Here is a 16446-nt window from a genome sequence, read left to right as displayed (position 1 = left end):
GGATCCATCCCCGACAGCCTGCGGGGGTCGGGCCCTCCTCCCGCACCCACAGCGCAGGCGGCGCCCGCTCCTCCCGGCCGCAGAGGGCGCTGTGGGGACGGAGCGGCCCGGGGCCCTGCCGGCCGCGAGTCCCAGCGTGCACCGCGCCGGGGCTGGGCCCGCGGGCGTGGGGGGGGCGGCGCGGCGGGGGAGGGGCCGCCGGGGCGGTTGGCGTCGCTGGGGTCGGCGCCGGGCAGGACTGCGGAGGGCCATGGGCGAGCCGCCTCCGGTAAGAGGGCGTCCCCCGCGCGGATGTCCCGCTCGGGCCTCGGGGGGTCTTCGAGTGCTTGTGGCTGGCCGCATCCTGGGATCCTAGCGGGGCGGTGGCGGACGCGTGGGGCGGAGTTTGGGGTCGCGTTAGGCTCTGGATGTAGGGTCTGAGCCCTGAACGGAGCCGGTGACCGCCGCTCGTGGGGCTCGTCCGTGGCCAAACCCCTGAACAAAGCCGAGCGTGGACCGGGCCGATCCTGGGCCGGGGGCGGACACGGGAAAGATCGACGTGGGTCTGGGGCCGGCGATGGTGTTACAGTGTAAGCAGCTTTACGTCATAGTTACTGAATTCAGAACAAGTGTTTTAAAAGATTTCAGATTCTGATTGGTTGAAATGAGGTTTGGCAGGTGCTTATGTGTCAGAATTGAGCCGCTAACTGTTCAAGTTTGTGTTGAGTGTAGGAAGGAAGGAAAACACGTTGAAGGAATAGAAGAGGATTTAAAAACCTAAGAAGAGTACACATTATTTGATTATTTAGTGTTTTGTTGAAGTTGAGGTTTAGAGGGAGTGGCCATTATTTTTATAATGTTTTTCTAAGTCTCATAAACTTTCATATTGAGCATTTTTGCTGATTACTAAATGAATTCATGAGATCAGTACTATAAAAATATCATCAACAATCTCAACATAAAACATAATTCCTAGAATTAAATACAAAAGATATGCAACATCTCTATATAGAAATTATAAATAAAACGGGAGACATACCATGCCCATAGATGGGAAGACTAAATATAGATGATACTTTTCTTCCAAATTAATATATAAGTTTACTGCAGTTTCATCAAAATGGCAGTAAGATTTTTGTGAATTTAGATAAACAGATTATAAATTTCATTTGGAAAAATAAAGGTCAAAAGTATAATTTTGAAAAAACAAAGAAGAGGGAATTGCCCTAGCAGATGATAAAACTTACCATAAATCTGTAGAATTAATACGGTGCTGTTTTGTGCAGGAATAGACACATAGAGCAATGGAAACCAAAAGAGGACCCAGAAGCAGACTGGACTGGGTTGAATAGTGTCTCCCCAAAATTCAAGTCCTTCCTGGAACCTCAGATTGTGACCTTATTTAGAAGTAGGGTTGTTGCAGATGTAATTGGTTAAGGTGAGATCATACTGGAGTAGGGTAGGTTCTTAATCCAATATGACTGGTGTCTTTATAAGAAGAGGGGAAGAGACACAGACACACAAAGGGAGCATGCCCTGTGACAGCGGAGGCAGAGATTGGAGTTATGCAGCATCAAGGCAAGGAATGCCAAGGATCAACAGCCACCACCAGAAGCTAAGGGAAAGGCATGAAACAAATTTTTCTCTAGAGGCTTCAGAAAGAGCATGGCCCTGCTGACACCTTGATTTCAGACTTCTAACCACCAGAGCTGTGAGAGAATAAACTTTTATTGTTTTAAGCCACTCAGTTTGTGTTACTTTGTTACAGCAGCCATAGGAGACTAATACAGAGACCTTCAAAAGTGATGTTGGGACAGTTGACATTTCCATTTGGGAAAAAACATCAAGGTAGATCACTGTATACCATTACATTTCAGATGAGTTAAAAATCATTAAGGTAGATCACCACAGTATACCATCACAGTCCAGATAAATTAAAAATCTAAAGATGAAAAATAAAACTTCAGCCTTTTGGAAGAAAATGTAGAATCTTTGTAACCACAGTGTAGAAAAAAATTTCTTAAAATACAAAAAGCAAAATGACCTAAGGAAAAATTGATGTATTTGTATCCAAGTTGAAAGTTTATGTACAATATAAGACAGCATAAATAAAATTAAAAAACACACTAGGAGAAAGTATTTGTAACCTAATGTAGTTAATAATTAATCAATATACAAATTATAGGGGCTGGCCCGGTGGCGCAAGCCATTAAGTGCGTGTGCTCTGCTTCAGCACTCCGGGGTTTGCAGGTTCGGATCCCGTGCACACACCGAGGCACCGCTTGCCAAACCATGCTGTGGTGGTGTCCCATATAAAGTAGAGGAAGATGGGCACAGATGTTAGCTGAGGGACGATCTTCCTCAGCAGAAAGAGGAGGATTGGCATCGGATGTTAGCTCAGGGCTGATCTTTCTCACACACACACAAAAATATATATATATATAAATTATATTAAAAAATCCTTGAAATGAAAGGACAAGTGACCCTGTAAAAATATAAGCAAAAGATATAAACAAGTAATTCACAGAACTGAAAACAAATGGTCAGTGGATAAAAGAATAGATTAAAAATTATGACATAGTGGAACGCTAGACAAAATTAAAATAAATCAGTTCCATATAAATCAACATGGACAGATCTCAAAATGTTGAATGAAAAATGCAAGTTGCAGTATAATAAGCCATTTGTGTGTAAAAGGCAAATTTGTTTATAAAAGAGAAAGCAATGCTATATATTATTTATACATATGTGTGTGTATTAAAAAATTAAAAACATGAACTGAAAAGTTACCACATTCATCATAATGTTTGCTTCTCAGAAGGAAGGAGAATAGTACTGAATATAAGAACAGTATTGAAGAGCGAACCACGGGGACTTGAGTTTTATCTGTCATATTCTATTCCATTAAAAGGAAATCTGAAGAAAAAATGTTAAATTTTTTAAATTAGTGATAAATACTAGGATGCTTGTTATAATATTCTCTGTAATTTTTCTTGATTTTTTAAACCTCTGAAAATTAAAGTAATAAACAATGAAGGCTTTTTGAGTGTTTTTAGAAACCATTTAAAAGTAAGGAATGAGGGCCGGCCCCGTGGCTTAGCGGTTAAGTGCGCGGGCTCCGCTACTGGCGGTCCGGGTTCGGATCCGGGCGCACTGACGCACCACTTCTCTGGCCATGCTGAGGCCACGTCCCACATACAGCAACTAGAAGGATGTGCAACTATGACGTACAACTATCTACTGGGGCTTTAGGGAAAAAAAAAAAAAAGGAGGAGTAGGATTGGCAATAGATGTTAGCTCAGAGCCGGTCTTCCTCAGGGAAAAGAGGAGGATTGGCATGGATTTTATCTCAGGGCTGATCTTCATCACAAAAAATAAATAAATAAAAACTGTTTAAAAAAATAAAAATAAATTAAGGAATGAATCAGAGAGAAGAAAATAAGTATGTTTAGCACAAATAAAAACATTCAGTTCTCTTATAATACATCACGCATTTCTAAACCTCACAGTGCAATGCAAAATCATGCAATAAAAACCACAGCTTATGGGAGAAATGGTGTTAGGCACACAACACTCAAAAAGTTTGTCAGTGACATGTTAAAAAAAAAAGATAGGAACCTAATAAAAACAGCACGGTTTTATGCATGTTAAATTATTAAGAAATAAATTACCTTAAAAACTACCTGAAATTTGCTTGTGAAAGTGAGTGTAAGAAGGAGTAGAGTGTGTGAGTTGTGTGAAGTAGTTGAAGGAACGTTATCTGAAGCCAGATGGAAGAATGTTAACACAGATGTGGGTAGGTAGGGCTCATAACATGGGGTGATCTTGGCAGCTGGTAGATGCTTGAAGGGTGTGCATGTGTACATTTTATATATTCCTACTCATCTCAGTTCTCTTCATTCACCTAGCAAAACGTTTCTTACCCTTGCCACTATTGACATTTTATACTGGATAATTTTGTGTTGTGGGGGGCTGTCTTGTGCCTTGTAGGATGTTTATCAGCATCTGTGGCCTCTACCCACTAGATGCCAGTAGCAACCTCCACCCAGTCATGCAGAAATGCCTTTAGACATCACCAGATGTCCTTGGGGGGCTAAAATTGCCCTGATTTAGAACTGACCTATTGTTTCTCATAGACAAAATTGCATATAAGCAAATGTGAAATTTTGTGATATATTAACATATCAATCACATTGGAACAAATTCACATTTTAAAAATGTTATAGCAGAAATGACTGTATTTCCTTAAACTTAAAATAATGAATTTCTGATTTAAATATAAAGGAATCAATTTTAAAAACTTAACTCTAAGTTTCATATTGAAGACAAGAAAAAGATGAATATAAATTAAAACTAAAAGTTCAAACAAGCTGTCCTTTAATACCCATAGGAGATAAACAGATATGGCAATAACAGTTGGAGTTAAAACTGATTTAAAGAAAATATTTCAATAAAGATAGAATGTATACTTAATGTAATTAGAGTATTTTAAACTAACAAATATATAATTATTTCTAGTTATGAACCTCAGAAAGTGTTCAGTTTATACAAGTAAACCACAATAATAAAAATGTTAAACAATTTAAACACAGTTGTGTGTGTTATTTTTTCCTAATGTACTTTTTTAAAAAGCAGTGAAAGTCAAAACCAATTCTTGATAAGTTAGTGTCCTCTGGATAAGAGGCATCTTGGTTAATAAGTTAAAGGAAACCGAAAACATTACTTGTAAGGGTAAAGCATTAGAAGCATTTCCTTTAAAGAATAAGACAGATGCATGCTACCATCACTGTTATTCAGCATCATTCCAGACAGTGCAATAAGATAAGAAAAATAAGAAATGATAGGCTTAAATAGTTAAGTGTTATTTGCAGATTTCATTCTTTACATAGAAACTCCACAGTAACCAACTGAAAGTGTTAGCCAACAAGGGAATTCATTTACAGAATAAACATAAAAATCAGCTTCCCGAGCTTTCATAATTAGAAAATTTAACGGGGAAAAAAAGCCCCTCAAACATAGTAGCAACTAAAACTCTAAAATCCATAGGAATGAACCTATCAAGAATTATATAAGATCTATATGAAGAACATTATAAATTTTACTAACACGTAAAAATGTCTAGATAAATGAAAGATATATATGTTTCTGGGTGAGAAGAGCCTATATTTTAGAGATCCAGTTTTCCCAAAATTAATCCATATAGTCAGTATATTCCTATCAGAATCCCAATAGAATTTGTATAAATTTGACAAGATAGTTTTCCTATTTATGTAGAAGAGAAAATAGACAAGAAAAGTCAAGACAATTTCCTGTAAAAAATAAGGGAGGTGGCAGTGGATGGCCATGCTCTCTTAAATAGCAAAACATTTGATAAAACTGTAAGAATTAAACAGTGCAGTATTGGAACAAGAATAGGCAAATTCAGCAGTGGAACAAAAATATACCCAAGTAGGGCCGGCCCTGTGGCTTAGTGGTTAAGTGCGCGCGCTCGGCTGCTGGCGGACCGGGTTCAGATCCCGGGCGCGCACTGACGCACCGCTTCTCCGGCCATGCTGAGGGCGAGTCCCACATACAGCAACTAGAAGGATGTGCAACTATGACATACAACTATCTACTGGGGCTTTGGGGGAAAAATAAATAAATAAATAAAATTACAAAAATATACCCAAGTATAAATAGAAAACTGGTTTATGAAAAAACGATACCAAATCAATGGTAAAAAAAACAGACTTTTCAATAAGTTTTGTGACAGTTGAATATCTGTTTGGAGAAAGAATTATGTCCTTTCTTGTTATGATACACAGAAATAAGTTCAGATCGATAAAGGTCTCATTCTAATAAAGCTATAAAAACGTTATAAAGAATTCAGAATATCTTTTATAATCTTAGAATAGGAAAAGTCTTCCAAATCAAGATGCTAAACCCTGAAGCCACAAAAGAGGTTCTAATAAGTATAGTAATATAAGAGAAAAGCAGTGTACTTTGAGAAGAGGTGGGGAAATTATCTTTATTTGAAAATTATGATTGTATCCCACCAAAACCTTAATACTATTAGAATTGATAAACATATGGTATTTTAGTTGGATACAAAATAAGTTTACAAAAATCAATAAATTTTTTCTTTAATATCAGTAATAATGATTTGAAGTGGCAGGGATAGTCCCATTTACAATTGTTGGAAAAACCACAGAATACCAGAAATGAAGTTAATAAAAAAGATTCAGAACATTTATGAAGAAAATCATTGTTTATTAAAGGTTAGCAAGCAATACTAAATAAATGGAGTGGTAGAACATGTTCCTAGATGAGGTCATTCTTTCCTAAATACATATATCAATTTAATGCAATTCAAACTAGATCCCAGTGCACTTTTTCTTTTTCCTTCACAAAATGATTTTGGAGTTTATAAGGAAGAAGAAATATCCAGGGATTTACAACAGTAGCTTGGAAAAGAATAGGGGGAGGGAGGAAGATTTGCTCTCCAGTTTTACAACACTGCATAGGTACTGTACACAGGTACAGGTAGATAATGTAACAGAATATATAGATTCACATATATATGAAGATCTAATGTATGCAAAGGTTGAAGGTTGGCATTTAAATCTAAGGAGAAAGGTGTATTTAGTAGTGTGTGATTGGCTCTCCGTATGTATGTAAATAAAGATGCCAATCTCATCTATAGAATTAAATTGCAAATCTAAAAAAAAAATTAGAATATTTGTATAACTTTCTGATGTGGGGAACGCTTAAAATGAAAGAAAAAGCTGGAAACATGGAAAAGATTAGTAGATTTAACTAAATAAAAGGGTCAAAATGCTCTATTTGGCAGAACTTAAAGTCAAAATACAAATGATAAACTGGGAGAAAACGTTTGCTAGTCACTCAAAGGATTATTAACCCTAATATAAGAAAGTTCGTTCAAATTATAAGAGCCCGCTAGAATGCTGAGCAAAGGATGTGAACAGGCATGCACAAAGATGTGTGGAAATCGCCCCTGCAAACAGTATGAAACAGATGCTAAACCTCACAAATTTATGCAAATTAAAACAGTGAAATACAATTTTTTACCCATCATATTGGCGGAAAAAAGGTTTAAGAACATACTGTGCTGGCAAAGGTGTAAAGAAGTCTCATCTTAATAGCAAAGGTCAAAGTGCTGGATTCTTTTTGGAAGGCAGTATGGTGGTATCTGTTAAACTGGAGATGTTTATACCCTTTGATTTAGTAGTTCTTTTTAGACTTCATCCTACAGAGGTAAAAGCACTGATATATAAGGAATCATATCAGAGCATTGTTTGTAATTTATAAAGAAAATGGAAACAATGTATCTCTCATCAGTGGGGTATATCTAACCATGGACTATAATGCAATTTACAAAAAAAGATTTTGCATATATATATTAATCTAGAAAGATGTCCATGACATATTAAGTGAATGAAGTTACATAGTGATTCGTTCCCATTTTTGTTTAAAAGAGAAAGAAAGAAAAAGTTCCATACTATACACGTGCATATGCATATATAGTTTGAACAAGCATAAAGAAACATGTAGGAGTTGTAGTGGTTAACCACAGAACCGCATGATTAGAGTAGAGGAAGGAGCAGTTCCCAAGGGAGAAGCTGCCCAACAGACAAAAACAGTGTCCACTACAGAAAGCTTTTAAATTGATGAGAAGGAGCTGGAGTCATTTTGAAGCCATCTTGACTATATATTATGTCTGTAATTTCAGTTACCTCTGACTTTTGAGGATGTTGCCGTTTATTTCTCGGAGCAAGAATGGCAGAAGCTAGAGGCATGGCAGAAGGAGCTTTACAAGCATGTGATGAGAACCAATTATGAGATTCTAGTTTCTCTAGGTAAGAAATATTCGACATTGTGGAACTCGGTCCTGTATGAGGTCTCAGTCACTTGCTCCTGTTTGTCAGGTGGCCAGATTTCTCAGAAATTAACACAGAAAGGCATTTTTACCCCATATTCTTTTGTTAATACTTCTGTTAAGTGTTGCTGATTATTACTCAAGGGTAGACCTTGTTACATGAGAATGGTTGAGATGGCTTGTAATGTAAGGTGGATGAGGTGACTAAATAAATATTTATCTGGGCTTTTGGTCACTGCATACTCTCAGGTGGCCACGATGTCCCACACAGGCACAAGCCTAGCTCAAATCCCTAAAGTACCCTGTATATCTGTAACCTAGGATGTCCCTACCTGTCACCTTTTACACTGGTGTCCACATGCCTGAGAAAAGCTAACGCTATTTTCCTTGCAGTGAGATTTTGGAAGGCCAAACACTGAGATGTTTAATAGCAGCTGTCTCTGCGTGGTTATGGTAGGGGGTATTCTCTTCTTTCTGCTTACTTTGTCTTTACAAGTTGTTTTATTACCATATATGGTTTTAAAAAATCAGTCCGTTCAGAGAAGCATCAAATGAGTGATAAAAGTCTCTTGCTTCCTTCTTACCCCCTCACTCAGTTAAATCCCCAGAGGCAACCATTTTTAACCATTTCTGTTTTCATTCTTACTGTGGTTTCCTCCAATTAACTGTAATACTTACACCTCTATTTCTTGATTTATTAAGTTTAGTTAGCATTAATTAACTCATTACTATGAAAAATGAGGCAGCTCACTTATGCTATCCCTCTTCTATCTCCTTTTTTCCCTTCTCCCCAAATTTTCATAGTTATTTTCAGGTCTCTATTGGCTACATTTATAATTTAAACAGTAAACTTCTAGATCTTGTTCCATCAACTATATAGTGTATCTCTTGACTCCTTCAGTATATAAAGATAAGGTAATTAGTTCTGCTGTACTTCCCTCCACCTCTCCTGCCAGCTCTTGACAGCCATACCACTTCCTTTATGTTGCAGGGTTTCTAATACTTATATTCTGTTCCATTATCGTAATTAAATTTTCCAGGCTCTATCTATAGAGTGTTTCTAAAACATGTAATCCAAGACATTACATTATCTTCATTGTTACTGAAGAACCAATTAAAGTAATTGAATCTATAGAGAAAGAAGTATAATCCTATGTCATTAACCCTGTGCCACCCAAAAAGAGTGTTCCAAGCATCAAGATCAAATGGATGTGAAGTGGTATATCATTATGGTTTTGATTTGCATTTCCTTAAGGCTAATCACGTTGAGCATCTTTTCATTTGTATATCTTCTTTGGAAAAATGTCCATTCAAATACTTTGCCCATTTTTAAATTGCACTATTTGTCTTTTTATTGTTGAGTTATAAAGGCTCTGTATTTATTCTGGATACTGGACCCTTATCAGGTATATGATTTGCAGATATTTTCTCCCATTCTGTGGGTTGTCTGTTCCTTTCTTGATGGTGTCTTTTGAAGCACAAAAGGTTTTAATGTTGATGAAGTCCAATTTATTTTTTCTTTTGTTGCTTGAGCTTTTGGTGTCATATTTAAGAAACCATTGCCTAATCCAAAGTTACAAAGATTCACTCGTATGTTTCTTCTAAGAGTTTTATAGTTTTACCACTTACATTTAGGTCTTTGATCCATTTTGGGTTAATTTTTGTATATGGTGTGAGTTAGGGTTCCAACTTCTTTTGCATATTGGTGTCCAGTCGTCCCAACACCATTTGTTGAAAAGACTATTCTTGGGGCTGGTCCGATGGCGCAAGCGGTTAAGTGCGCGCTCTGCTTTGGCGGCCCAGGGTTCGCAGGTTCAGATCCCGGGTGTGCACCAACACACCAATTGTCAAGCCATGCTGTGGTGGTGTCCCATATAAAGTGGAGGAAGATGGGCATGGATGTTAGCTCAGGGCCAGTCTTCCTCAGCAGAAAGAGAGGAATATTGGTATTGGGTGTTAGCTCAGGGCTGACCTTCCTCACACACAAAAAAGACTATTCTTTTCCCCATTGAATTCTCTTGGCACCCTTTTGGAAAATCAATTGACCATTAATGTAAGAGTTTATTTCTGGATTCTCAATTCTGTTTCATTGATCGATATGTCTGTCCTTATGCCTGTACCTCACTGTTTTGATTACCATTGCTTTTAGGATCAGCTCATCAATTTCTGCACACAAAAAAACAGATGGGATTTGGGGAATATTGTCATCTTAACAATATTAAGTCTTCTAATTCATGAACATGGAGTATCTTTCCATTTATTTAAGACTTTTAAAATTTCTTTCAACAATATTTTATAGTTTTTATTGTATGAGTCTTGCAATTTCTCTTATTAAATTTCTTCCTAAGTATTTTATTCTTTTTGATATTATTGTAAATGGAATTATTTTCTTAAATTTATTTTTGTAAAAATACTTTTATTTTAAAAGATGCTGGGAGTTCCACTCAGATGAAGATTAAAAATAGGTGTATGGATTTAAATAAAAGGGTGATTCTTTTTTTCATGAGAGCAGCTTTAGAATTCTTTGGGGGTTGAAGTCAGACATCAGAGGTCTAAGGAGGAATCTGGAACAGTGTGATCAGTCTCCACATCTTCTATGCCACTCTGACACTTTATCTCTGAGGCATTATCTTCTTTCTCTGATCTCGACCATCCACTAATCTCCCTGTAGCAATCTATGAAGCATACTTTTGGTTCTGTTAAATATATATATATAATTGAAAGAGAGTTTTCCATGAAAATACATAGAGTAGACGTTTCTTACAGGGGAACGGGGTCATGTATTAGAGAATCTTGTCACTGTTTTCTCTTGTTCCGTTCACGCATTGCGGCCCGTCTGTTGTAGCGGAACTCAGCCAGGTTTTAGGTTGGGATTAGCACTGTCATCAGAAGTCCTGTGGGGAATATTTTAGCTGGAGCCACCTTCTTTGAAATTTCCTAGGACAGTCATTCGAGTTCTTATTTTTGTGTACCCCCTCTTCCCGTGGTCATCTCAAGGTTGTCCCACCATACTCAAAGCACACAACTAGTGAGTTTTAGGAAACTCATGACAGACTACAGCATTGTTAGATATATGGGGATGAAGACAGAATTAAAACAGCACAACTGATCTGACAAGTCCAGACAGATTAGGAAGCACCTCTATGATGTGTGGGCAGTCTTGCTCCTCTTGGTATAAACCTATAATCTATTTTTTAATATCTCTTCTCATACATTGTCCCAGGAGTAAACTTGAAGAAATTTAAAAACAACTCAGTGTGCTTTAAATTTAGTGCTCCACGAAACCAAACTGCCCTGTCTGATTTCTCTGTACAGATGATGGACTTCCCAAACCAGAACTAATATCGTGGATGGAACAGGGGAGAGAGCTCTTCAGGAATTGGGGAGAATCACAGAAATCAGGAAACATAATTTGCTCTTCTGCTGATTTGCATTTTGATCAAGTTATTGAGGGACAGCTGTTTTGGGGTAAGTATTAAGAAATCAGGGTCCTGTCCTTAAGGTGTCACATTCAGGTTTCTTAGTTCCAGTTCTCTGACCTTGTCTTCCTGTTTGGCTGGGCTGAGGCTTGACATCTGGTATATTCTAGAGAAATGCAGTAAAACCTAGCAGTTAGGAGTGTGGGTTCTGGAGCCTGAGTCTGGATCTGGCCTCTTCTGGGTGATGTTGGGCAAGTTATTCAACCTCTCAGTATTTCAATTTCCTGACCTATAAAATAAAGATAATAAAAGTACCTACATTATAGGATTCAATGGGTTAACATATGTAAAGTGTTAAAATGAACCCTGGCCCACAGTAAGAGCTCAGTAAACATGAGCTATTCTTAGTAGAAGGTGAGGGGGAATCAGAGCCTTCTTATCCAAATCCTTGTGACCAAAATTGCTTCCTTCCCATCACAAGACTCGTCTCTATTTGCATGCCTAACACTTAGCTCTCTTTTGTTTGTTGTCATGTTGGGAGAGTCTGAGATTTATGGATTCTTAGAAGTCAGTGTAAAAGTATAGAGTGAGAAAGTCGAATGGGAGCATCATTCTAAGAAATCATGTCAATAGTTTGTTTAGTTTTTAGCTGCTTCTTTCTGGAGAGTAAAGGAGTTTTCCTCCACTCTTTTTACCATCTGTTATTAATTCTTACAAGAAACCTCTTTAAAAGGTTTGTAGGCATAGGGGTGAGGAGGGAGGCACAGAGCCCGAGCCTGCTGCCTGGTCTCGGGGACAGCTTGTGGAGTGCACGGAACCGCGGTATTCGTCAGGATCTGTCGGGAATACTGCCATCCTCGCTTCTGGATCAAGAATGTCTGCATATCAAAGTGGGATGAGTTTGAGGGCCCTGAAGTCATTGTGTTGGTGACCATTTACATGCAGTGTGCCAGACCCATGTGAAGCACTGCACACACATTAACTCATGTAATTCTCACAGCAGTCCTGTGTACCACTGTTCCCCTGTCTACAGGAGAAGGAACTGAAGCCAAGAGAGGTTGGCTTGACAAAGGTTGCACAGTGGACAGATGGGATTCAAACCCTGACAATCTGATTCCAGAGCTTAGGCCCCACATTTGTGACCTCTATTTTCCTCTTTTCAATATTATTCTAAGATATGTCTGTTCAGTTTAGTCTCAGCAGACTCTCTCCAAATTCCTGGTCATGAGGTAGAACCACACTGAAATGTCCCTGGTTGTGTAGCTCAGTGGAGGCTGGGTTCCCAGGGCACCAGAGATCACTGTTATGGATCACGGTACTGGTGACACAGGCCTTTAGCCATGCCCTAGACAGGAAGACTGACTGAATTTTTGTTTTCAGTTTCAGGGAGCCAGCAAGCTGTGAATTCAGGAAAAACTAAATGCCATTTCCAGGTGGATCCTCTTCAGAGCCAGTGTTCCTCTGAACCCTTGTTAGGAAAAAGTGAAGATATTTCCTTCATGCCTGACCAAGGCCTCACCCTCACAAACCCACACAGACATGATACATGCGCTCTAATTCCAGTAGTTCACAGCTGCAGGGGACCCACCCAAAGAGAAAGAATCCCAAGTCCCAGAACACTCGATCTCCCTGGCTTCCAGGAAATCCCCTCCTGCGAAGCCACCCAGTACCCTTGCCCTGCCTGTGGGGAAAGCTTTTGGAAGAAGAACCACTTAGAGAAGCACCAGAGGAGCCACTTGAAGGACCAGCCACGTAGGGCCTGGAAGAAATTCAGCAGACAAGCTGATCCACAGCATCAGCGGAGCATCCCTCGGGGACAGAGGCACTTCCGATGTCAGGAGTGTGGGAGGAGCTTCCGCCTGAAGCAGTATTTGCTTAGACATCTGGCCACACACGCAGAGAAGAGCCCCCTGCAGTGCCCTGAATGTAAAATCTGCTTCCGTCACAAGCAGGCCCTTCTCAGCCACCACCTCCTGCACAAGGGGGAGAGGCCTCCCCAATGCCCCACGTGTGACAAAAGCTTTCTCCTGAAGAACAGCATGCCGGCTCACGAGGGCCACCACAGCGGGGAGGGGCCAGTCTCCTGTAGAGTAGGTGAGGAGGAGGCCGAACTCACCAGTGTGCACTCAGGAGAGAAGCCAGGGCTGTGCCTGGCATGTGGGGAGCACTGCCACCTGAAGGGGATCGGGGAGGCTTTCCAGTGTGGCCCCGCCGGGGAAAGACCCTTCTCTTGCACTGAGTGCGGCAAGCACTTCCTTGCCTGGTCCAGGCTCGCCAGCCACGCCAGGGTGCACACGGGAGAAAAGCCTTTGCAGTGCCCGCAGTGTGACAAGAGCTTCCACCTGAGCAGCCTGCTGCAGGTGCACCAGTGTGTGCACAGTGGGGAGAGGCCGTTCTCCTGCAGGAAGTGTGGCAAGAGGTTCGCCAAACAGTGTAAACTCACGGAACATGGCCGGGTCCACAGCGGGGAGAGGCCGTTCTGGTGTGCCAAGTGTGGCAGGACTTTCCGCCAGAGGGGACAGCTGCTGAGGCACCAGCGCCTGCACACTGACGAGAAGCCCTTCCAGTGCTCCGAGTGTGAGCTGAGCTTCCGTCTGAAGAGCATGTTGAGAGCCCACCGGCTCCGACACGGCGGGGAGAGGCCCTTCTCCTGCAGCGAGTGTGGCAGAGGCTTCACCCACCAGTGCAAGCTGCGTGAGCACCTGCGAGTGCACAGCGGGGAGAGGCCTTTCCAGTGCCCTGAGTGTGACAAGAGCTTCCGCCTGAAGGGCATTCTGAAGGCCCACCAGCGCACCCACAGCAAGGAGAGGCCATTCTCCTGTGGGGAGTGTGGCAAGGGCTTTACCAGGCAGTCCAAGCTCACTGAGCACTTCCGCGTGCACAGTGGGGAGAGGCCCTTCCAGTGCCCCGACTGCGACAGGAGCTTCCGCCTGAAGGGGCAGCTGCTTAGTCACCAGCGCCTACACACAGGAGAGAGACCCTTCCAGTGCCCAGACTGCGACAAGAGCTATCGCGTGAAGGCCGACATGAAGGCCCACCAGCTGCTGCACAGCGGGGAGATGCCCTTCTCTTGTGAGTGTGGCAAAGGCTTTGCTAAGCAGTCTAAACTTGTCGAGCACATCAGGACACACACGGGGGAGAAGCCTTTCCAGTGTCCCAAATGTAACAAGAGTTTCCGCTTGAAGGCACAGCTGCTCAGCCACCAAGGCCTGCACACAGGGGAGAGACCTTTCCACTGCCCCGAGTGTGATAAAAACTTCCGGGAAAAGGGACACATGCTTAGGCACCAGCGCATACATAGGCCTGAGAGGCCATTTGCCTGTGGGGACTGTGGTAAGGGCTTCATTTATAAGTCTAAACTGGCTGAACACCTCAGAGTGCACACAAAATCCTATAATGCCCCAAACAAGCCTGACATTAAGAAAAGGCTTAGCCAGCTGTTTGCAATGATCGAGGCCGACTGGAGTTGAGGCGGGGTAGGACATTCAGAGCATTCAGCAGGATTGATATTGCCTGGGAATCCACAGTAGCTGTAGCCAAACGTACTGGCAGACAGATTTTAGGAACAGGGCCCCTTTTTTGAGCAAGAGTGTTGTACAAGTTAGGAATATGAAGAACCACAGGATTTTCTCATTTAAAACATCACCAGTGGGCCGGCCCCGTGGCTTAGCAGTTAAGTGCGCGCACTCCACTACTGGCGGCCCGGGTTCGGATCCCGGGCGCGCACCGACGCACAGCTTCTCCGGCCATGCTGAGGCCGTGTCCCACATACAGCAACTAGAAGGATGTGCAACTATGACATACAACTATCTACTGGGGCTTTGGGGAAAAAAAAAGGAGGACTGGCAATAGATGTTAGCTCAGAGCCGGTCTTCCTCAGCAAAAAGAGGAGGATTAGCATGGATGTTAGCTCAGGGCTGATCTTCCTCACAAAAAAATAAAAAATAAAAAAAATAAAAAAAATCACCAGTTATATTTTCTTTTTTTAAGGTTTTTTTTTACCTTTTTTTTTTTTTGAGGAAGAGTGACTCTGCGCTAACATCTGTTGCCCATCTTCCTCATTTTCTTTTTTCTCCCCAAAGCCCCAGTACAAAGTTGTGGATCATAGTTGTAGGGTTGTAGCTCTTCTATATGGGACGCCACTTCAGCATGGCTTAATGAGCAGTAAGTATGTCTGCGTGCCCAGGATCCGAACCGGCAACCTCAGGCCGCTGAAGTGGAACACGCAAACTTAACCACTACGCCACGGGGCCAGCCCATATTTTCTATCCATTGATAAAAAGAGATATTTGTTCTTCCTACCATCTTAAATGATCTTTTTCCTCCAAATGCTAAGCTAGCTCTGAAATCCCAACTTGAATTCAGACAGCAGGAAGTCCCTCCAGTACTGTTCTCAAAGCTAAAAGGATGTAGTGGCTGTTAAATATCAACTCTACTTTCTTTTTTTCGTAGTATGATTCTAAACTGTGGGTTTAAATCCAGTGAATTTATTGCAGGATTGATATGATATTGGATTTGGTTTTGATTCATTTATATTGAAACTGATCACAATAAAATGGGTTGTCTGAATTGTAGTTTGTTTATGTGAATGCTGAAGTTTCACAGCAGGCTCCATAGTGCTTATGCATAGTTCCCCCCAAGGAAAAGCTGATAATTTGAGCAAAATTTGGCTAATCTGAGTTGAAGAAACATAAAACTGAAGGTGCTAAGATGAATGGGACTAGAATTTAGATACAAGATTGGAACAGGAGGTATAGATTTGGGAGTTCCAGAACAGAGATGCTGTTTGAAGCTGAGAGAGTGAATGGGATTCCCAAGATGACTCTCTAAACAGATGACTAAAATCTGAGTCAAGACAAAATAACAAAGCTAAACAGCTTTATCAGGAGTGTTACAGGCAACAACAGTTCAGCGTGGCGAGATGTTAAGCAAATGTTAAAAGTAAACCTAAATCAAGTAAAAGTCCAGGGAAGTCCCCCATTTGTTCCATCAGGTGAAGGTGGTGTGAGCACAGAATGCCTATACTTCAGGGCAGGGTTGTACTCCATACATAGAAATCCCAACTTTCAGAGGGTTCACGTTTCATGTAAAAGAATGACTGACCTGAAATCTGAGGGGTGACAGAAAATATTGTCAGTAAACTGTAATAGACATTACTATAAAACAGTATTT

At 41.0% G+C, this 16446-nt stretch overlaps 2 protein-coding genes across 2 annotated transcripts in view; both read left to right on the top strand.

Moving 5' to 3' along the window:
- The window catches only part of EZH2 (enhancer of zeste 2 polycomb repressive complex 2 subunit), a 270483-nt gene that overhangs the window by 37289 nt on the left and 216748 nt on the right, over positions 1-16446 (top strand). The gene's annotated exons all lie outside the window — the stretch shown is intronic.
- Positions 208-15114, top strand: ZNF786 (zinc finger protein 786). Its single transcript, XM_058532238.1, has 4 exons — positions 208-268; positions 7709-7835; positions 11171-11323; positions 12655-15114. Exons 1-4 carry the CDS (start codon positions 251-253, stop codon positions 14742-14744), a joined length of 2388 nt encoding a protein of 795 aa, XP_058388221.1. The 5' UTR covers positions 208-250; the 3' UTR covers positions 14745-15114.

Source organism: Diceros bicornis, chromosome 3 (genome assembly GCF_020826845.1).
Source record: "Diceros bicornis minor isolate mBicDic1 chromosome 3, mDicBic1.mat.cur, whole genome shotgun sequence".
NCBI classification, from domain to species: domain Eukaryota; kingdom Metazoa; phylum Chordata; class Mammalia; order Perissodactyla; family Rhinocerotidae; genus Diceros; species Diceros bicornis.
Note: the sequence above shows the minus strand (reverse complement) of the source record. Positions and strands in the feature narration are given on the sequence as shown.